The 23,969-nt window shown below is 32.4% G+C and overlaps 1 protein-coding gene and 1 pseudogene across 1 annotated transcript; both read right to left on the bottom strand.

Moving 5' to 3' along the window:
• On the bottom strand, positions 9,089 to 11,599 carry LOC18604199 (rust resistance kinase Lr10). Its single transcript, XM_018116965.1, has 3 exons — positions 11,207 to 11,599; positions 10,499 to 10,531; positions 9,089 to 10,377 (listed from the first exon to the last, which is right to left on the bottom strand). Exons 1-3 carry the CDS (start codon positions 11,535 to 11,537, stop codon positions 9,269 to 9,271), a joined length of 1,473 nt encoding a protein of 490 aa, XP_017972454.1. The 5' UTR covers positions 11,538 to 11,599; the 3' UTR covers positions 9,089 to 9,268.
• LOC18604202 lies at positions 14,605 to 17,894 on the bottom strand (annotated as a pseudogene).

The following is a 23,969-nucleotide window of genomic DNA, read 5'->3' as shown; positions in this document are numbered from 1 at the left end:
ATGATGAATTTAGCAAGGTCGATATAGCGATTTAATTTGATGTTATGTAAGAACCAAAGCCCCTCTGTGGTGACATTCAAGTACTTCGAGCGGTGAGGACGGATAGTGTGAGCGATGATTAAGTGCAAGACTTGATCAAAGAAAATTAGCCTTGTCCAATTAGCATTGCCACTCTCATTTGGTGGAGGGTAAATAAATGATAACCCAAGGTTCCCATAGCCATTGACATAGTGGAGATCTTCTTGGAGGGAAGTAAGGTGAATGACTCGTTCTATCAACTCACGTGTAACAAGGATCCGTTGTCCCATGACGTGGGTGACAAACGAATCATCATGGTTCACTACTTGAGCTGTTTTGACTCAGCATATTTTCGTGTTGCATTGAAGTAAAAAATTCAGACCAAATTCTCATAGTGTTTCCTATTCAATTGTAAATAATGTGTCCACCCTAGATTTTCAAAGTTCACAAGGTATAGGAAATCAATAGACTTTAAATAATCAAAGTCAGTTATATGTCTGGGCATTACCTTGCGATCGACGAAATTGGTGTTGAATTTCTCAGCGTGCGATGGATGGGTGAAAGTTTGCAAAAAAGAACTCACTACCGAGGCTGTTGATGTTTCCACATCAACAAAGTCGCCTTCACCACTGTTGTGAGTCACCTTTGGGCATTTAGTTCTGAGACTCATTTTCCAAAATTAGGAAATTTTGGAGGGAGATGAGTTTTTGAGGCAAAACGATTTGGCAGAGACGTCAAAGAGGATTACCCTAAATGATTTAAGATAATCGACCTAATCGAAATTTTTGAATTTTATACATAGTTGAAGAATTTAAAAAATATTTAAAATTTGTAATTTTTTTATTTCAATGTGATAATTTATTACTTAAGCGTTTTAATATTGAAAACTTAGATTTTATATTAAAATCTATAATTTTATTCAACTTATACCTCTTTTATTAAAGTCATATTGAAATCAGTGTTGTTTTCTCTCTTGGTATCCTTAATACCCTGGACCTTAACCCATAATAACTCCAAAATCTCTAAAACCTTTCTCTAGTTGTAAGTTCAACCACTAAAGTTGAGCCGTCCTGCACTATCTTAAGCAATGGCTGCATCTTTGAGCAGGGCCAATGTTGGTCACAATGGCGACCAAATTATGGGTGAAGATGAATGCTCAAGGCTACGATCAAAGAAGAAATGGAAACTAGCTCTTCAACTGCCTACCGCATCAATTGGTTTTTCAATTGAACCAGGCAATGATCTGTCCTCGTCCTCACTGTTTAGGGACAACACACATGTTGCTAGGTATAAGGTAATAGAGAATGCCATCATATCGTGCGAGAAAGTGGTAGATTGGGAAAGCTTGAAGGAAAACATATACCTTGAGGGTGACTTATAAACGTTTTTTGCCATGGGTAAACTTGAGGGTCTAAGTACTTTTCCCTATTTTGATTATAGCCTGAAACTTGTTAAGGAATTTTACTCCAGCATACGTCGGAGTGAAAATGAATTTGAAAAACGTAGTGATTTTAACCTATGTGTTTTGAACGTGTATTTGGAAGGAATAGAGTTTATGGTGATTGCATTTGATATTGAGAAGCTCTTGAAAATGGAGTACAAAGGGGGACAAAACAGATGTCCCCCATTTTATAACTCGTCCCCCATGTGGGCCGACATGATAGGCAAAAAAGAACCATACAAGACAAATTCATGTTCTACTCGTCATTTGAAACCTGCACCCTGGAGGCTGATACATAATTTTCTCACGTCCACATTACAGGGAAGGATCAGTCGTTTAAGTCATGTTAGCGCTGAGGATCTGTGGATGATGGAATCAATTGGGACCCAGATTGGCTTGAATATTGCAGAATATATGATCACTAGAATGAAAGAAGTTGCCATAGGGGAAGAGACGACCCTTCCATACGGGAACATCATATAGGCTCTAGTTAACAAGAAAGAGATATAGAGCAATAGGTATTTAGATGATTGGACTAGTGGCAGGCCTCGTAATCTCTCTATTGGATGGCTCATGAAAAGGATATATGACTTGAGTCTTGATGAGCCATAGAACTCTGTCGAAGGTAGCCCAGTTCATCCTGCCCATGATAGTCCATCCAGTCGACCATCTAGAGTTATTCCAAATCTTGTTTCCAATAATGTGATGTATAATATGCTTGGAAGGATTGATGAGAAACTCAGTAACCAAACTGCTAGAATGCAGACATTGGAATTGAGGATACAGAATGTTGAGAATCTTCTAATGCAAAGAATAAATACAGCTATTCGGGCATCAGAAGCGCGGTCGAAAGAAACAGTCTTGAGATGAGTTTCTCTGACATGAACCTTAGAGAAAAAGGAAGTCAGTTGTCATTGGTTCTAGCTGAGTCAACCATAGTAAATAAACATTCATATTTTGAAAGTTGTGGGTTAATTGGATTAGGAATACTGCAGTTTGTATTTATCAGAATTTGTGGTATTTTGTTTTCTTTAAATTCACTCAATATGTGCTTTAACTTTCATGTGTTTAGGGTAACTTCTGGTCGAGGGTTTAGGGTTTTCAACTCAATATTTTGTTATGATGGTGCTTGAGGTTGGGTTATGGTTTGATATTGTCTATGATAATTGGCTTACCCTTCTTCGAAGAACATGACACATAATAAGTGAGTCATACGACTCAAGATCAACTAGTCATGCGATCCCATATCATCTAGTGACACGATTCCATAATAAGTGGTAACACCACTCCATATACATTACTCATACGACTCCATATCAACTAGTAACGCAATTCTATAATAACCAATCATGCGACTCCACTTTTCTACTCATGATTTTAGAATAAATAGTCACACCATTCCATAATAACTACTAACGCCACTCCATATATTACTCACATGAGTCAATATCAACTAGTCACGCGATTCCACAAAAACTAGTCACGCGCTTCCATAATAACTAGTAACACACTCCATATTTATTACTCACGAGATTTTAAATCTTAACAGTTCACGCCATCCATATTTACTACTCACGCGATTCTAAGTAGATTAGTCACGCGATTTCATATTAACTAATGACGTGATTCAAAATTTAGTACTCGCGTGACTCCATATCAAATACTCCCACGAATCAATACAACTGGTGACGTGATTCCATCTCCACCATTCACGCAATTCAATATCAACTGGTTACAATCCTATGTCATGCAATGCAGTTCAACATGTCATATAGGCTATAAAGTAAAAAAGTAAAAGAGGGTTGGCATATGCAAATGCATGAACGCTGTCATGTAAATTGTATAAAATACTAACAGACTTTACAATATGCATAAGAAAAAAATAATGTTGTTCTTATTAGACTCATATGCTTATCACATGAATGAATACATAACTGTTCTTACTGCCATTTTTCTTTCTTCTTAAATGATACAAAAAGAATACAAAGAATAATATGTAAATGATACAACAAAGAATAATATGGACATGATACAAAATAATGTTATTTACAGATTGAAAAAGAATAAACAAATTAAAAAATTTAACAACTTATGTTATTTGTAAAAATCCAAAGGCAAACGTTTTTCGAATGCCCTCTATCGCGTTTGCCTTCAGCATTTGATCCTCTGACCTGATCAACCATTGCAACGAGGCGATAACCTAATCCCTGCAACTATGCGAATCTTACTGTATTAGGGTCTTTGCATTTAACCTAAACCTCAACTGCGTCAAAGGTCGCTTTTGACGGCACGAGCTGACAAAGTACCTTGCCTGGTGTCATATAATGGGAAACAATGATGTTAGTGGACTCATCTACTTATCACGCAAGCTGGACTTCAGTGCTTTTGTTTGACTGTATGATGAGTCCACTAACATCATAGTCCATTTCAGCAAATTGATGTGCACTACCACCTAGTGGCCGTCAAAATAGCATGGTACGAGAATTGAGTCAACCTCATGCTATGGCAAACCCCACGGAGGACTCTCATCCTTTGCATATGAAACACATGGTCTGGCATTACCACTTTACTCGACTTGAATGTATTCTCGGTGGGGGAAAGCTGCATTTCTTTGCTTAGACCCAACAAAATAAGCTATCAATTACGTTATGCATAATAGTTAGATGTAATTAACTAATACACACCCCAAACATTTGAATAATTACAACTCAGTAAAATATAATATACTTATGTAGAAGGTGGTGTCAACGATGCATATTCTTTGCTTGTAGTGTTGTGGATGGTGCTCGCGTGCCCGATTTCACAACATGCTGATGTATTCATCAATCTGTTGGTTGTCCATCAACTCTATCGGAATCTCCAATTGTCGAAAAAAATCAGGGCCCTCCTGCCCTTCAATGCCCAGAATGTTAACCTTACATATTTATAATAGAGTTAAAATTATAGTGGCAGTCATTTTTGAAGTGACCTTACTACGAAGGTCATTTCTCACAATTTTTTATAATAGAACCGTTAACCCTAATATCGTTTATTGTTTTCATTTTACCAGGCGTGCTCGTTTTTCATGAAGGACTCATATCTGTCCTTCAAATCATTTTTCGCTTTGCGTTGGACTAATAGCGGGTTAACGTATGGGCTTCGAAGGTATTTGTTAGCCAAGCTCACACATGCATCTTTAGGCTCAAGTCGAGGTGGAGCCTCGGGAGAATGTGTGATCTCACCATGCGGGCAGGCTCTTTGGAGTTGGGATAGGAGTAGGACACACGAAAGTTATAGTTCGACTACTCCCAAGATGAGGTTCTTCTTCGACCTCAGATGGAGGAGGTGTAGCCTTGAGAGAAGGTGTGCGCTGAGAATACTGGGCTACCTCTACTGAAAATGGGATAGGAGCAGGATGATGTTCGATCTGGCCAATGGGAGGTGAGTTTCGAGCCGATGCACTTGACTGATTTATGCCACTTGCATCGTCAAGATCAACCTCAATACTGATGCCTTCTTTGTCGCGCACGACATCCTCTTCACCCATCGATCGACCTTAAACGATCAAAAAAATCAAACACATTAGAACAGTGTATACATCGTACATGTTATAACTCACGCGATGAATAACATAAAAGCTCATACCTTAAAACGATCGATTAGCTGATCGACAATCCGATCCTCTAGCCCTTTCAATGACTGCATCTAGATTTGCATTGCCCGCTGGATCTCTAACTGCATTGACTGCTAGATCTCCAACTGCATTGCATGCATCTGTATCTATATATTCATCTGCAATGATTGGAGGTCTTTCTTCTAGTATGTCTGCATCTTTTGCAGCTATTGCTTAATGCTTGTAGTCATTTGTGGACCCAGCGGCGGGTTGTGTAGCTCAGCGTGAGGGGCAGCACCTGAAACAGGAGAAGGGGTAGCAGTGAAGTAGGAGGAGGGGCAGCAGCAGAAGGAAGAGGAGGAGCAACAGGAGTAGCACAATGAAGAGTTGTAGGAGGAGAATCAGGTGCCTCAGTAGCACCGAACTGGGAATAGACCTCCTCATCTGTGGTGCGTCTTCGCTTAACGGCTCGTCGTACCGAACTTTTCCCTTTGCGGTCCATTATTTTCCTCCTTTGTTGGGGATCGAATTCTGGTCGACCCTTTAATTGCCATAGTGGAATGTATTGCTACCCCTCGGAGATATTGACCTCAATGCCTGCCAAGTATGCGATCAACATCTATTCTGCTGTTGGCTTTAACATCCTTACTGCACACAATTGCACCAAAACATATATTGCCATTAGGTATAACCCTCGCTACCCTATGACAATAAAAATAAAATTTAATATAATAAAAAAATATATGGTTTCTTTACTCACCTTGCCTTCTCTCTTCAAACTTGCAATATTGGCATGGAAGCTTGTAAGCCTTTCGTCACATTGCCATTTAAGCATTCTTGGCCAAACCTGTCCAGATTGCCGTTGCCTTTCAAATAAGCTTTTGATTTCAAGTATTGCTTCCAACGCCCAAAACTGCACATCAATTGTGTAACATTTTTACTCACTTCATAAATTCTTATGTGAAAAGAATAATGATAATGTTAAACATTAAGGTATGGCAGACTACTTGAAATGCCCATATGAATCCATAGAGGTGGTAGCGCTTCTTCTCTGCTATGCCCATAGTAGGAGGTTTGAAACCCCTCATCAAGTAATCCACGGTCAGACTCTAAGCATATGTGCCCCATAGGAATGCATTCCACTCGTTGATGTTCTTGACCAACAACAACAACCATGGAACCACTGATCATTTGTAGTCTTGACCGAATAAAACATTGGTCGTGATCAAGACAAGGGCCATCTTGGTCGCGTCTCCCTTCTGTTAAAACTGCCCTCCCTTGAATGTATCTAAAACCTGTTGGATCTTCACCTTCTTCCCTGATCCCCAATATCGTAGGTGAATTCCTCTAGGGATGGCCTTATACGGATTGATAATAAGGGCCAGTAGGGGACCAAACTTCAGTCCTATCACTAGACAGAACTCCTTCTTAGAAAACTGAGCCTTTGTTTTCCCTATTGCAAGCAATAACTCTCCCTCGATGGCCTTAGGTTTGTTGATTCTGTGTAGCATTAGGTTGTGCACGAGATTGGCACAGAATAAACTCTTGTCTGATTTGACATCCATCATGTGCCCAAAGCATGTTCTCTTAAAGTTTTCCAACTCGTTTACTTGACACAGCATCTCACATATCACGTGCAGATGTGACCACTTACAGTGGATGTTAATGTTAGCGTTGAACCCCCACCGGTGCCTTCGAACACAAAGCAAGGACTCCATATTATCCTACTCTGTTCCTAGGCTAGCCATCTGCAACATAAAATAGATAACATTCCCATTTTAGTCATGTCAATACCATCATTGTAGATAAACAAAAAAACTAGAGGAATTTCTAAAAATAGCCCTCCTCAGAAGCTCACTCAAAAAATAATCCTCACAATAATTTTAACTGTTTTTAGACAACCCTAAAACAGAATAATTAATCCAAGTGTGGAGCATAGATTATTAAGTAAATCAACATATACACATTAAAGCATTATGGCTGACCAAAAATAATACAGAATGAACCCAATGTCGGTCATGCAATGCCATGCAGATAAATTTCATGCAATTATGACACTCTTGCAATTTCCTATAACAAGAGTCACGCACTGCCTAATCAATTAGTCACGCAATTACTAGCATTAAATCACGCAATGATTTATAAACAAGTCACGCAATTCTAAGAACAACTAATCGAATCACGCACACACTAACTGATGCCATGTCTAAACAATATTCACGCAATAACCTAGAAACAAGTCATGCAAAGACCTATCAATTAGTCATGCAAAGTTAAACCCTTACGCAATCACTCAAACCCTAAATGACCCCATGCCAAAATCCATTCACGTAAAAGGTGCCAACCATGTAAGCAAGCCCTCAATCATGCAATATCTAAACACTCAACCCAATTCCTAACAAAAGGTCATAACACATACATATCAACCAGTCACGCATGGCCAGTCACATTTCCACCCCAACAACACCAACAATACCACCTTCATGTTTATATTCAAAAATTTCAAACAACAAGAATATCAATATGAATAAGCAATATGTATAGGTTTCTGCTTAAAAACCTAAACCCTAAACATGAAGAATAACCATTTCTCCACATGGTTCAAAATAAAAAAAAAAATTCATAAAAAAATATTATACCTTTCTCAGCGTAATGTCAACTTCTCTCACTGCTCAATATGTGAACCACCTTTAGGTGAATAATAACCACTCCAAAATGCTCCTACCACTACGAAAATGCTCAGAAGTTAACCTGGCGAGGAATGCTTTTGACATAATTGCTTTTGAGGATATGTACGGTCTCTTGATAAAAACTGAGGAGTTATGGTCCACATAAACATACTTGACCCGTTAATAGGTTTTGGGTCGAGGCAAGGATCCAAACGAATGGGGACGAATGAGTCGGTTTCATTAAGGATAATTTTGTCTAATTATTTTTTCTTTTGGCTAAAAACAATTAAAATTATAAGGAGGGTCATTTTCAGGAACGCATTATGCATGAGGCCTATTTAAAAAATGAACTCTTTTATTTTTATCTTTTAAAAAGATAAAGTCAAGATATGAATTGCACCGAAACAAACGGCAATATCAGTCAAGCATTCTAATGGTTGACTCATTGATTCAATATTCGCATTCATATTGTGCAACTTACTTTATTAATATGTGAAAAATTAATGTTCTTTAATAATTATAAAGAATTACTAATGTCTCAACCTTTTTATCTCAATTGATGCAAGGGTTTGATTTCAATATTTTATTTATGAATTTATTGATAGTTTACCGAAGAAGTTTGTTTTTGAATTTTTCTAATAATTATATATTATATTAAGAACTAAGTATAATACTTAAAAAAATTTTGAATTATTATAAAAATTTAAATAAATTTTTATTTTTTTATTATGTATAATTAAATTTTTATGTTTTTATTTTAAATCAAATAAACTTGTATATTTTTTTTTCTGAAAATAATTTTACTTGCCTAACCAAAATTGGCATTTCCATCTTCTTCTTCTTCTCTTGGTGCTTGATCGCCATAGACTTTCCATGGCTATAAAAAATTGTATTTCCAAAACTTCACAGAAATTTTTAGTGTGTAACAAAAGTTGTGTTGTTTTTGTGATATCAATAAATGTTCTACACAATAGAAGTTAATTATCTACTAAATACTAATTGGAAAAGAACTATTTTGAACAAATATATAAATTAATAATCTAACTCTTATGAGAATGGCTTTATGAATATTTGAATCTGATTCAATAGTGCTGAGTTTGAGTCTAAGCAGTTTGATTAAAGAGTTAAGCCAAATTCGGCTACTTCAGTACTTGACTCAGCTACTAAAAAACTTAATCAATTCTAAAAAATTTTAAAAATTAAGTTAAATATAATGTACATATATAATTGTCTACAAATAAAATATAAAACTATTTATATATTAACAATTTTCATTTGAGGTCAAATTAAGTTTATAATTATTTGCTTAAGTTGAGAATAATCAAGTCAGATAATGAACAAAATGTTTGAACAAGGATGTTTTAAAGAAAAAAGACATAGAAAGTGTTTATTTGCCCTTAGCAATGATTAGTACAAACACAGCAAATTTATTTAAGTGAATGAACTCACAATTGTGATGATAGAATGCATGTTCGTCTGTCTAGTTTGCTTCATCAGCCATTTATATTTAACTCTTTTCTAGACTTAGTGCTGCCAGCTGAATTATGTCTACTCGGCAATAATTGCTAGCTCTGTACCAACAGGGTTTTTATACTTGGAACCACCCAGCTCCATATAATCTGTGGAAGCAAAAGGATTCGGCGGCAGAGTGAGACTATCTGCCTCACCTTCCAACATTTGAATCACAACTTTCATTGAAGGACGATCTACTGGAAACCATTGAATGCACCACAGTCCAACAATTGAAAGTTTTCTTGCTATCATGGATTGCCTTTCATCTTCAATTCTTATTCCTAAATCTTCTCCTTCGTCCAAATGATTATAAACCCATTCTGGGAAGTACACCTGACTTAAATTCTCCACTGTAACATCAATGTTTTTTCTCCCTCCAACCATTTCAAGTAGTAGCATTCCAAAACTATAAACATCTGATTTATATGAAACATTTCCAAAGTTCCTAGATAATACCTCAGGTGCAATGTAGCCCATGGTTCCTCTGGCTGCTGTCATGGAAACAGCACTTAGCTCCTTGGAACACAACTTAGCTAGACCAAAGTCAGAGATCTTAGGGGTGAAGTTCTGGTCTAACAAAATGTTGTGAGGTTTGATGTCAAAATGGAGGATCCGTTGCTCGCAACCTTGATGCAAGTATTCAATCCCTTTGGCTATGCCCAGAGCAATGTCTTGAAGCTTATCCCAACCAAGGAAATGACTCTCACCCTTGGCAGAAAATATGAACTTCTCCAATGACTCATTGGGCAAATACTCGTAAACAAGAGCTCGTTTATATCCATCAGCGCAAAATCCAACCAAGCGAGCTACATTGACATGGTGGATTCGACTCATTGAGCCCACTTCGTTGATGAACTCTTCACCATTTCCTTTGAAATTGTTGAGGACCTTAACAGCTACCAAAACATCATTGGAAAGTCTTCCTTTGAACACAGTTCCATAACCTCCTTCTCCAAGTTTCTCCTTGAATTGATTTGTTATTCTCTTAATATCAGCGTAAGAGTATCTGGAGGGCTTAAGAGATTTATAATCTTCCAAAAACTCTTCAACCTTGAGTTGATTCTCTTTCTTTGTTTTTTCTAAATAGTACAACTTGTAAAGGGCAACAACAATTAGTGCAAGAACAAATGAAGCTGGGATTACACCTGCAAATAATATGCTCCAACTTAGCACATGTTTAATTAGTTTTAATCTTGAGATAAGGAGTGATTACCTCTCGTTATAAATAAAGTCGAAAATCATTAGTTACAAAAAACAATTCCATACCTGCAAGTATTCGCTTTAGCTTTGTAGGATGGCCTGTAAAATGTTGGAAATGTATAAGCTTTTTATGTCTTTCAAACATTAATTCAATTGTAAATATAATACAAGCAAGGAGTGTTTTCTTCGTAAATGGAAGTGAAGCAGCGTTACACTACACCAACTTAATAGGAAGAGAGATACATAGAAAAGAGGAGTGAGCAATCTTAAACAGTTTTAAGTTTTAGTGTCAAGTGGTGTTGGAATATTTTCAAAATAAAGTGAAAGAAAGAAACAAAAAGATTAATCAATTAAATTTGATATATAAAATGGTTGATCAAGTAAAAAATTATCAAGTTTAGTCAAATAATTATCGAGATTAAGTTATGAAGTTTAGTTGATTAAGTCAAAAAGATCATGTATGAAAGATGTTACATAAGAGTATCGAGATTCTTATAATAAGTGATCAGTAATAACTGTTTTTTTTATCAAGTCTTTCAAACTCATCAAGTCAAAACTTTAAAATCCTACTGACTATCCTACAGTATTTAAGCCTAGGTATCATTGAATATGTGATTATATGTAATTGTAGCATGTAGTAACATTTTTTTTTTAATTTTTTCTTATATATCAAATAGTGTAAAATTTAGGTGCTAGTTTGGGTAGTAACAATTTCTTAATCGGTAAGAGAAAATAAGTAAAAGAAACAAGTAAATTTAAGTTGAAGGCATATACCTTTGTAGGGGATGTCATAGCACTCTGTTTGATCCTCTGTATTATTCTTTACTCTACAACCTTTGCCTTCGGCTTCACACCTGGCGCACATCGGTTTGGACCATTCTAAGTAAAGATTCTCTCTACTTATTGGTCCCGCCGGTTTTACTGAGATGTCAACAACCTTGCTGCAATTTAACAGGTTATAATATTCCCAGCCATCAGAAGGAGCAGCTCTAATATTAAAGCCATCGATGAAGTCCAAGCAAGTTTTCTCATAGAAGGAGAGAATCTTCAGTTGGGTTTTTTGAGCAGTTGAACAAAGTGTAGTTAACTGGTTCCATAGATACATGGAAGGGAGATGCAGATAAATTGATATAGAAATATGGGAACCGAGAATTGATGGCGCAATCATCCGAATAGTAAATATAGTAAATTAATGTAGCGTTTGGTACTTTACAATGTAATATGATTACAGGTAATATGATTACAGGTAATGTGATTGCAAGCAATGTGATTGCAAAGAAGATAACATTGCAATGTTTGAGATATAAGTAATGTAATGATTAAAATGCAGAGAAGATAGCATTACAGTGTTTGTTTTACAAGTACTTTACAATGTATGTAATGTTAATTTCCAAAACTACCCTTATATATTAAAATACAAGTTGAACATGTATTTTTTTATTGTTAATTTTTATATAATGTCATTTTAAAATATATTTTTAATTAAATATATTTTATTTTTCATTTCTTATTACAAGTATATATTATATTTTTATTTTTAATATAATTTCTTATATTGTATATTTTATTTTAAATTTTTTTTAGAAGATAATATTTTATTTTTATTTCTTAATACGTTTTATATGTATACATTAATGTGATAGCTTTCTCTGTTGTAACCAATAGCAAATTGCCAACAAAATACCCATAATTCTTAATCTCCAATTAATTTCTTCTGAAAATATCATAAATTCAAAATAACTTGCTATCAAGCTAAAACAAAATATCAAGCATAACATCACCAAAACCATATAATTGAAAATCATAAATGAAGTTCCTTGATTGATGCTCTAAACCAAAAGTCATAAAGTTTTAATAAAACCAAAGTTGAAGTCACCTAAAGGATAGACACACCATTTTTAAAATACAAAATTGTTCAAATTTAATAACACTGTTAAAGTTCACCCTAAATTGATAACTAGTTCTTTGCAATAACAATACCCATCATTGCTTTAGATTGAGCCACTAAGCAAAGCCTTCACATAAATTTTTTGCAACTCCTCTGACAATGAAAATAGATAATTTATCTTCCACATATCACTAGAGATGATATGTCCAGCCTTAATAATTTCTTTGGGAGTCAAACCTTCAACTCCCTGAACTATCTCAACTACAAGCTTTTTCAACCTTGCATTTTCAGCCATGAATTGAAAACAACTTGCTACTGTATCAATTCCTTCCCATGCACCTTGACAGATTTCTTCAATCTTATCCACACTAGATTGGAATGCATGAACAATGTTGTGACCATTACTTTTTGTCTTAGTTTTTTTGCGACTCACCTCTCTGTCACCTTGCTTCATAGTCCTTTTTTTAGCAGCAGTGGATCCCTCACTATTGGTAGCTTGAGCAAGGGAAACATCATCATCACCATTGTCATCTTCATCAACATTCAATGCACTGAAAGCTTCTAAAGCTACCTTTGTTCCTGCAAATGCAACTTCCTCAGTTTCTATGTTCTCTACTACATCAGCTGATGACTTTGCTCCTTCCCTAGTTGTTCTATCCTTCCCAAATATAATGGCTAATTGATCAAAGTGAGGACAAGGCTTGTTTCTAAGTCCTGCAGCAGCTGGGTGACTATATATATATAACCAAATATAAGGAATCAAAAAATCATGCAAAACCAAATATATGCCTAACTTTAGAATATAATAATGTTGTAAAATAAATTAGAATCATTACCTTAACCTAGCCAATCCAAACATCATCATCACAAGTAACACATTTCTTAACATCATCCCAACCGAATACAGAAGCGAAATGTGATATCATCTCAACAATTTCCCTATATTGTGTCTTCAACAACCTCATTCTAGAGTTAATATGGGGGATAGTCGTTATGTTGCAATTTGGGATCCTTTCTTTCATCCATTTCTCAAGTTGTTGCAAGTAACCAGGCTTGAATGTCCCATTATCTCTAGCCCAACTTCCTTCATTCACAAGATCAATGCAGTAGTCAATTAAGACTCCATCTTTAGTAGGTGTCCATTAATGGGTGGATTTTTTGCTTGTCCTTCCTAATCCTTGAGACGATGCAACTTCCATCTATAAGTATAAAACATAATATAGAAATGCCATAATAACAAATATATAGTATACAATAGTTAATTAAAAATTCAAGAAGAAACATAACTTATCTAATTAAGAACAAATACAAATATGTCTCAATCAACACAAAATTGAGTTATTACAAATAAAGCATACAACATTTGTTGTACCAAATAAAAAATTAAGTTTCATTTCTAGAAGCTATCCAATCATTCCACAGTTCTTGTGCCAAGTTATTTCTCCAAGTAGTCCATGCATTTGATGTCTCAATGTATTGAATCATATCTGCATTTTCCATCGCTTTTGATTCCACATACTCTTCATCCATTTCATCCTTAAGTGGATAATGTGTCATTTCTCTCCTAATGTGATTGTGTAACAATGCACAAGCAGAGATAATTCTACATTTTGTTTTCGCTAGGTACCAAGACTTCCCTTTAAGTATTGCCCGTCTCATCTTAAGGAATCCAAAACATCTCTCAATAACATTCCTAGCGCCAGAGTGTTTGTAATTAAACAGTTCTTCTTTTAAACGAGGAGTGCGATTTTATCTCTATTCATTGAAAATTTAATGGTAAGTTTAATCTATCTTCTTATTGAAAAAGTTGAGTTCAAATCTCATTCCCTAACAAAACAAATTACCAAGTTTATGCTTTACGACAAAATTCACATCCTAATTAATTTAAATAAAAAAAATAAATTAAATTAATTATCACAATCATAATCATGCATGTATATATGAATATATAGATCTTCAGAATTAAATTGATATATGAGAGATATTAGAGAGTTAAGCTCTCCTTCATCATTTTTATGTTCATTGATTTTTTGATTATTTTTAATCATCATTCATATCTATGAGTCCATAATTCATTACTTATTTGAATAATAATTTAAAATATATAAAAAAGTAACGAACAAGAAAAATAAATAAAAGGAAACCAAAACCCTACATTAGAAAGTAAGGAGAAATCAAACCATACATCAACATCAGGGGGTAAGGGAGTAGAACTTATTAAAGCTAAAGGTTTCCATATTTTAAATCCCAGTATTTATATTTGAGGCACTTCCATGCCCTTGACGGTAGCATCAAGGGTTGACGTGGTAGGCTCCTTTTCCAAATTGTTACTTGCAAAGTCTTTGGATGAGCTGTCAAGAGATAATAGAAAAAGGTTTTGTAGGTAACTCAAGTAGCTCAACCTCACCTTCAAGCATCTCCAAGACCTTACTGATTGAAGGACGATCAGTAGGCTTTATCTGAATGCACCAAAAAGCAGTTATGACCATCTTTCTTACAGTTTTCTTTTCATTCTCAGTGACATCTCCTAACTCTATATCCTCCTCCTTGTCAAATCGATCATAAATCCATGAAGGGAAATATATTTGACTAGATTGCTCAGCAAATGCATTCAAATTCCTTCTCTTTCCCACCATTTCCATTAGCAACATTCCAAAACTATAAACATCAACCTTATGTGAGATACTCCCAATGTTCTTGTAAAACAATTCCGGAGCAATATATCCGAGAGTACCTCGTGCTGCAGTGAGAGACACAATACTGTGATCTACTGCATACAATTTTGCTAGGCCAAAATCTGAAATTTTTGGAGTGAAGTTCTCATCTAGAAGAATGTTATGTGGTTTGATGTCAAAATGTAAAATCTGCATTTGACATCCTTGATGCAAGTATTCTATTCCTCGGGCCACACCAATTGCAATCTCAAATTTTTTTCCCAACATAAAGTGGTATCTCTTTCCCCTGAAAATATGATCTTATCCAAAGAACCATTTGGCATAAAATCATAAACAAGTGCTTGTTTTGATCCTTCTACACAAAAACCAATAAGTTGTACCACATTAACATGATGAATCCTTCCTATGGTAGCAACTTCATTGATGAAATCTTGCCCATGTGATTTCGACATGTTTAACAATTTTATTGCAACAAGACGCCCGCTTCGAAGCGTTCCTTTGAAAACTGAACCATAACCACCTTGTCCTAATTTATCCTTAAAACATTTTGTCATTTTCTTTACTTCGGAATAAGAATACCTGATGGGCATTAAATTATTTTGCATTTGAAGAAATTCTTCAATTGTATCATCCATAGATAAATGTCTCCTTCGAAACTTAATTAGCACAGCTGCAATCAAGCATGAAACCCCCAATAGAGTTCTAATAGTAATAAGTACTCCTATACAAGAGAATTATTAATAAGAAGACATCAGCATAAATACACAAGACAAGGAACGGAAGTAGCACTGCTTTATTAGAATTGATTTAATCAATATAACTGGGGTATGATTTTTATCTTCTTGATTATCACAAATAGTAGAATATTTATTTTCCAACAATGAGAACACAATATTTTTACATAGCTAAATAGGATGGAAAAAGCTTTGATGATGTACAAGACATATTGACTATCTGTTTTTACTAATTAGAAATATATAACGTTATTAGTTAATTAGTTGTCTCCGATGGGATAACTTAAAGATTCAAACTTAACACCTCATATTGGGAGTCTTGATTCCAATTTTAAAACAAGTGGAATGAGATTTACCAGATGTGATAACTCAAAGTAGCTAAATATTGGAAACTTCACCATTCAATTTAAATTGGTTGTTTAATTAACTCAAACTTTTTATTATGACACATAATTGTGCAATGGAAAGAAAAAAAAACAAAGAAAAGAAAAGAGAAAGAACATGTCATGATTCATGATCTCTTTGATTATTATCATAATTTTTTTAAATAATATATACTTATTTTACCTAATGAAAATTATTTTTATTTACCTCTACATATCCATGAGAGGTGTGAGGGATATTAGTATTTTGCAACTTGGGTCGTCGTGCACATAATCATTAAAGCTTAATTAAGTCACGGGTAAAAGCGTTCTCACCTGTGATTATGAATAAAGCAAATGGGATTCCTGATAAAAAGGGGTAAAGATTAGTTTAAAGCAAGGAATAAGGAATAAGCAAAAGCCATAAGCAAATTAGAGATGAAATGAAAAAACATACTTCCATAGTAATAATAATAATAATCATAGCGATCTCGTGATAGAGAGCCGTGGGTAAAAAACATTCGCAAAGTGTGAAGATACTCCGAAAGGATAAACCTCAACCAGCTTAATCTGTGTCAGGGATGAAAAATTAGGTGAGAAATACATTGAAAATATTCACTTCAAACATTACAAATATTTTAGAAAAAAAAATATTCTCATTTTAAGGATCTAATATTTACCAAATATTTCAGTTTAATATCAAATTTTTTTATTTACTTTTTTAAAGTAATCTATTTTATCCATAAAAAAAATGATAAACACTATAAATGAAATTAATTGTTTTTCTTATGAGAATAACCTTAAACAAATATAGAAATATAGATTTGTATAGTTAGTTCTATATAGAGCCGCATATAGTTTGGCAAAGTTCAATTTGAAAATTTGTTGATTAACTTGTACTATTTTGATTTCTAAAAAACTGAATCTAACCAAATAAAATGTATTTTTAAGATCAAATTGACTCAAATCAAATTTCATCGATTTGGATTCAACCGTTCAGTTCTTTGATTTTTTTTTAAATGTTATATATATATATTATTAAGTAAATTTAAAAATAAAATAAATATTTTTATTTTATGAAAACTAAAAAGTAATATAAAATATAATAAAAAACACTGTTCTTTTTTATTTGGATAATTTCAATTTTTTTCAATCAATAGATAGAAATCAAACCAAATGGAATACATATTTTTAGCAACCAAATTGGATGTAATAGAAAACGGAAACCAACTCTAAGGTTGGAATCAATTTTCCATTATTTCCAAATTTTTGCTTAATTCTAAGTCTATATATGGGGCGGTAATCACAAACTCTTTTCAGTATTTTTTTAAATGGATAAAATTGCTTTAAAAAATTGGATTTTGAATTTAAAAAAATAAGTTGAATTGTGAAATAAAAGATTTGGTAAATATTAGATATAAAATGAGCATTTAACCATTTATTTCTATGTAGGGAAAAGAGAATTTGATGCTATTTATAAAATTAAGGTATACTACCATTAAATAGATAATTTGATGTTTTTAATTTAAATGATCAAATACTAGTATATATTGTTTTTGTACTATTAACTCAAACGAATGACCTCAAAACAAAGGGGGAAGAAGGGGGGAGGGGAAGAGTGTTGATGCTCCAAATTAATCTTACATCTTTCCAAGTATAATTTTGTAGAGGGGCGATGTGACATTGACCGTGACCGTGCCTAGGCTACTACGAGGTGCGCAATAATCCGGCACGTCATAACCCATGAGAAACATATGGTGAATATCGAAAATAGAGAGACCGGTGATACTCGAAGACTGAAGCTGAAAGACCTCATGCATAAGGCGTTTTTGAAAAAAGACCTCTTTATAACTTTAAATATTTTTAGTCAAGAGAATTAAAATTTAGACAAAATTGCCCTTAATGAGACTGACCCATTTATTTGGTTCTGTGCCTTAACCCAAAACTTATTAACGGGTCAAGTATGTTTAGGTCTGTGCCTCAAACCAACTCATATTCTTTGAGCTTTCCTCGTCAGACTATTCATCTTTGGAGTATTCTTTATCAAAAAGCAAACGTTTAAGTATTTTAAGCATTTTGGAGTAATTTTTGATACACGAAGAAAATATTTGAGCGTTTTGAGTATTTTTAAGTATTTTTGAGTGATTTTTGATATATGAAAAAAAACTTTTGAACATTTTGAACATTCTTTGTCAAGTAGGTATATTCGTTAATTATGTTGTTAAATGGAATATAGTGTATCGTCTAAAGTTGTTGATCTTGTTAAATGGAATTCAATAGTTTTTGTGATTTTTGGGTATTGCGTGACTAGTTTTTAGGCATTGCATGACTGACTTTGGATATTGCATGATTGACTTTCGGCATTGCGTGACTAGTTTTTAAATATTGTGTGACTAGTTGATATGACATTGCATGACTAGTTGATAAGCATTGCGTGACTTATTAGTAAGGTATTGCGTGACTTGTTAGTAAGGCATTGTGTGACTTAAGCATTGTTTAAAAATCAGTCACGCAATATCTAAAAACCAGTCACGCAATGCCTAAAACCAATCACGTAATGCCTAAAAACTAATCATACAGTGATTAAGTCACGCAATACCTAAAAATTAATCTCGTAATACTTAAAAATCAGTCTAATCAATTTCAACTCCTTAACTTTAGGGTTCTATGAATAAACTAATAAACTCAAGAACCTAAAACACATACTTCTTTTTTTGCTAAGCCATGAAATTGTGCATTTCATAAAAGATAGATTACAAAACTCTATAACCCTTCAAAGCAAGACAAAATATATTCCTATCGGGAGGGCCTTGCTCAGTCCCTTATACAAAAACAAAATATATTCTATTTACAAAATATTCCCTAAATAATTTCAACTCAAAATCTCATAAAAAAAAATCAAAATCCCCAGCAAACATTCTTAACAATCATCTCAATCCCAAACATAATAAAACCGTGAACCACCATAAAACCCATCAAACATGCTTTAGCTGTTCCTTCTCCCTGAGTAAAATCGCTGCATGCAAAGAGCAAAATTCGCTATTCATCGCCCTTGAGAACCCCAAGATCCACTATCCAAAAAAATAAAACAAAATAAGAAAGAGCTTGATGTCATCTTTGTGCTTTTGATAGCAAGATAGATAGTATTTGATCAGAGAAAAAAATTGAGATTTTATTTTGAAATTTTTTTCTAGATGGTGGGATAGAGAAAACTAAAACCATTTTAATTTTTTAAAATTGTTTAAAAGGCATTATTGTCAAGTCATGTCAAAAATAGACTAAAAATAGTTAAAATTATAAAAAGTGATATTTTTTAATTAGGCTTATGAAATAGGTTATTTCTCACAATTTTTTCTTTTTATCTCATTGAGTACTTTATTTTTGCTTCTCTGTGCTTTTGTGTGGTGTGGGGTACTTGCATTTTGTATTTCTTTTGCTCTGATAAAAAATTATCCGAGATAGATAAAGTAAAGATGAATTGCACCCAAAACAGCCGGCAATGTCTAGTGGTTGACTCACTGTGCCACTTTATTAAAGTAATTAATATGTGAAAAAAAATTTTAATACATATAAAAAATTTTAAAAATACTAATGTCTCAATATTTTTATCTCAATTGATGTGACGGTTTGATTTCAATGTTTCATTTATGAATTTATTTATAATGCATTGATGCAGGTCAAAGAATACAAATAATTAAAACAAAAAGTAAAGAATAACTTACAATGCTAGTGCTAGTAGTAGATAATGATCCTCTTCTGAGGTGGGAAAGGAAATGAATCGAAATGAGGAATGCTAACAAAAATCAGTCTAACAAGCATTTTTCAGCATTCGAGCTTTCAGTGGCCCACATCCTCTTTTCTTTTTAACATTTTACAACGTTACGTAGTGACATTTTGATTAATAATAGTTAGTTAACTATTAGTTATAAAAATTTATTTGATTCAAAATAAAAATATATAAATTTAATTAAATACAATAAAAGAATTTATTTGAATGTTTCTCAATAGTTCAAATATTTTTTTAGGTATTATGACAAACATTTTAAATATAGATAACTTAACTACTTTTGAATTAATAATATTTTAATAATTTTATTATGTAAAATTAAGAAATTATACACTATCAAGTCACTAAAATGTATTACGTGTCCCATTAGCACATTTGAAAGAAATAAAAAAGATTTTTTTGAGAAAAAAAGATTTTGTTTTTAATTCATTAAATAGCAAGATTTTATATATTTATTGTTAAATTTTAAAAATGATTAATTTTACTTTATTAATGAAATAACACATTTTTATATAAAAACTATACATTGTGCATCAAATATAATCCCAAAATTAATAGTCTAACTCTTACCAAAATAGAAAGGCACCAAGCTCAGGAAAAGCAAAACAAAAAAAAGTCATAGAGAAGTTGTTGGGTACTTGCGTTTACAAAGAGAAACCTGTTTTTCTTCTTCTCTTTTAAAAAGATAAAGTCAAGATAAGAATTGCACCAAAACAGCTCACTAGTCACCTTCCAATTGTGCGACTTACTTTATTAATATGTGAAAAATTAATGTTCTTTAATAATTATAAATAATGTCTCAACATTTTTATCTCAATTGATGTGAGGGTTTGGTTTCAATATTTCATTTATGAATTTATTGATAGTCTAAGGATGAAGTTTGTTTTTAAATTTATCTAAGAATTACATATTATATTAAAAAATAAGTATAATATTAAAAAATTTTAAATAAATTTTTATTTTTCTATTATGTTCAATCAAATTTTTATATTTTTATTTTAAATTAAATAAACTCTTATGGTTTTTTTCTAATCATATACCAACATTTAATTTAGATATAAAACTTAAAAAACTCCTAAATTATTAAAAAAATTTAAATAAATTATATTTTTATTACGTTCAATCAAATCTTTATACCTTTATTTTGAACTAATTAAACAAATTCTTATATTTTTATTTTGAACTAAATAAATCTTATTTTTTCTGTTGCACTCAATCTAACTCCCAATTTTGCACTATAAGTCAAAATACTACTTGTCCTTCTATAACATATGATACTGATATAGTATAATGACATGTCATAATTGATAATAACGAAACATATTAATGTGACATAATGACATGGTCATGAGGCATTTTTCATCCTTTACATCAGCATCACGTTAGTGCCATGTTGAGCGTTAAATGACAAGTGTCATTTTGATTAATAATAATTAGTCAATCATTAGTTATAAGAGTTTATTTTACTCAAAATAAAAGTATAGAGGTTTGGTTGAACGTAATAAAAGAATAACTTATTTAAATTTTCTTAAATAATTTAAGGGCTTTTTTGAACATTATGTCTTTAATTTAATAATAAATCAATGTACCTTTATTGAATAAATGACTGCTTTAACAAATCATCTATGCAAATAAAAAAAAAACTTCACCTGTATTTTTTATAATTTTAATAACACTTTCTAATATATGTACCAAATATAATACAAAAATAATACATGTGTGATTAGTATGACGTGGAGAGTGAAAATGTCACATAATTATGTCACGTCATAATCCGTTATGACATATCAACATTCCATATCAACGCCACATTGTATAATATAACTAGTGGCATTTTTACTAATAATAATTAATCAATTATTAGTTATAAGGGTTTATTTGGTTAAAAAAAATAAAGATTTAATTGACTACAATAAAGAAATAAGGATTTATTTGAATTTTTCTCAATAGTTTAAGGACTTTTTAAGTATAATGCTAAACATTTTAAATATAGATAACTTAACTACTTTTGAATTGATAATATTTTAATATTTTTATTATGCAAAATTAAGAAATTATACACTATCAGGTCACTAAAATGTATTACGTATCCCTTTGGCACATTTGAAAGAAAATAAAAAAAATTGAGAAAAAAATAAAAAGATTTTATTTTTTATTCATTAAATAGTAAAATTTTATATATCAATTATTAAATTTACTTCATTAATGAGATGACAATTATGATATAGAAACTATACACTGTGCATCAAATATAATCCCAAAATTAATAGTCTAACTCTTATCAAAATAGAAAGGCACCAAGCTTAGGAAAAGCAAAACGAAAAGAATCAATGAGGACCCCTCCCCAAGTCCCCAAGGTCTCCAAAAGTGGATCCTCTATCTCTCTCCATACGATCGAAGTTGTTCTTTAAAAAATTCTCAGCAGCCCAACAAGCTCTCAAAGGCTGAAACTATGACCATCACCCCTTTTTCCTTTTTCTCTTTTAAAAGGTTTGCAAAGAAAAACCTTTATTTCTTTTTCTCTTTTAAAAAGGTAAAGTCCAGATATGAATTGCACCAAAACAACCGGCAATAACAGTCAAGCACTCAAATGCTTGACTCATTGACTCATTGTGCGACTTACTTTATTAATAAGTGAAAAATTAATTTTTTTATATTATAAAAAATTACTAATGTCTCAACATTTTTATCTTAATTGACATGACGATTTGATTTCAATATTCATTTATGAATTTATTGATAATCTAAAGGATGAAGTTTGTTTCTGAATTTATCTAATAATTATATATTATATTAAAAAATAGATATAATACTTAATTTTTTAAAAAAATTATTAAAATAAATTAAAATAAAATTTTATTTTTCTATTAAGTTCAATCACATTTTTGTATTTTTATTTTAAATGAAATAAACTTTTATAATTTTTTTCTAAAAAAAAGTCACTTGCTCAACCAAAATTGGCATTTCCATTTTATTCTTCTCTTGGTGCTTGATCGCCATGGACTCTCCATGGCTATATAACATTGTATTTCCAAAACTTCACGGAAATTTTTACAGTGTAACAAAAGTTGTGTTATTTTTGTGCTATCAACAAATGTTCCACACATTAGAAGGTATTATCAACTGAATACTAATTGAAAAAAATATTTTGAACAAATATATTATTTTTGAATCTAAGATATTTTAATAATTTTATTAAACAAAATTAATAATCTAAATCTTATGAGACTAGAAGTTAATTATCTATTGAATACGAATTGAAAAAAATAGGATAAAATCCCATGATCTCTTTAAGTTTTAACTATAATTCTATGCAGGTCTATTAATATTCGAAATAAATAATCCGTCCCAAATATATAAACGGTGTTAACAAAAAAACATAAAATGTCTAAACTACCCTTATTCTTTCTTCACTCTTTTTCACTATTTTCTTTTTTCTTAGGTCGGTCGGTGGCACTCCCTTAAATCGATCAGCCACCTCGTGGCTAGATCTGGGGGAGCGCTGCGGAGGGGAGCGCGAGACTCATGCTCATTAGGGGACCGTGATCTAACTAGATCTGGCTGCAGGTGGTCGACCGATGAGAGTTAGGTGTTTGTATATATTTTTGAACTAATTGGATTGGTCAAGAAATATATATATTGTCATTTAATGCATACTTAATCATATAATTATATACGGTAGAGGTTTTCCTTCATGTTAGTACAACAACAAAAAGTTTTTAAATACTAATTGGATGAATTTCATGGAACATAAAGGTCTTCTAAGAGAATTATACATTTATTATAATTATGAGATCATTATACATTAAAACCATGTTCCTAAAATTATTTTTTGTCATTGTATTGTCAAGATAGGGTATTGATAATGCTCAAATATTAGTACATGTTAAGCCTCCTTGAAAAATAAATAATTGATCTCATAGATTGAAGTATATGGATACAAGCAATATAAACTGAGCCATGGAGAGCTACTGGTTATGGGAAGGCCCCAACTAGATAATCTGTGCAAAGCAGAAGTTATCTAAACTGGCCATTCAAGCAATGAAGGCATGTTTGTGGAAATTATATGGATACAAGGGACGAAAACATAG

The sequence above is a fragment of the Theobroma cacao genome, chromosome 3 (assembly GCF_000208745.1).
Source record: "Theobroma cacao cultivar B97-61/B2 chromosome 3, Criollo_cocoa_genome_V2, whole genome shotgun sequence".
In the NCBI taxonomy this organism is placed as follows: Eukaryota; Viridiplantae; Streptophyta; class Magnoliopsida; order Malvales; family Malvaceae; genus Theobroma; species Theobroma cacao.
This window is presented reverse-complemented; position numbering and strand designations above follow the sequence as displayed.

Excerpts from the sequence above, each read along its gene's own strand:
- LOC18604199 (XM_018116965.1), bottom strand. The coding sequence starts at position 11,537 with ATGTATCTATGGAACCAGTTAACTACACTTTGTTCAACTGCTCAAAAA. Across the intron at positions 10,532-11,206 it reads CTATGACATCCCCTACAAAG|GCCATCCTACAAAGCTAAAG; the intron begins GTATATGCCTTC and ends AACATTTTACAG. Across the intron at positions 10,378-10,498 it reads GCTAAAGCGAATACTTGCAG|GTGTAATCCCAGCTTCATTT; the intron begins GTATGGAATTGT and ends TATTATTTGCAG.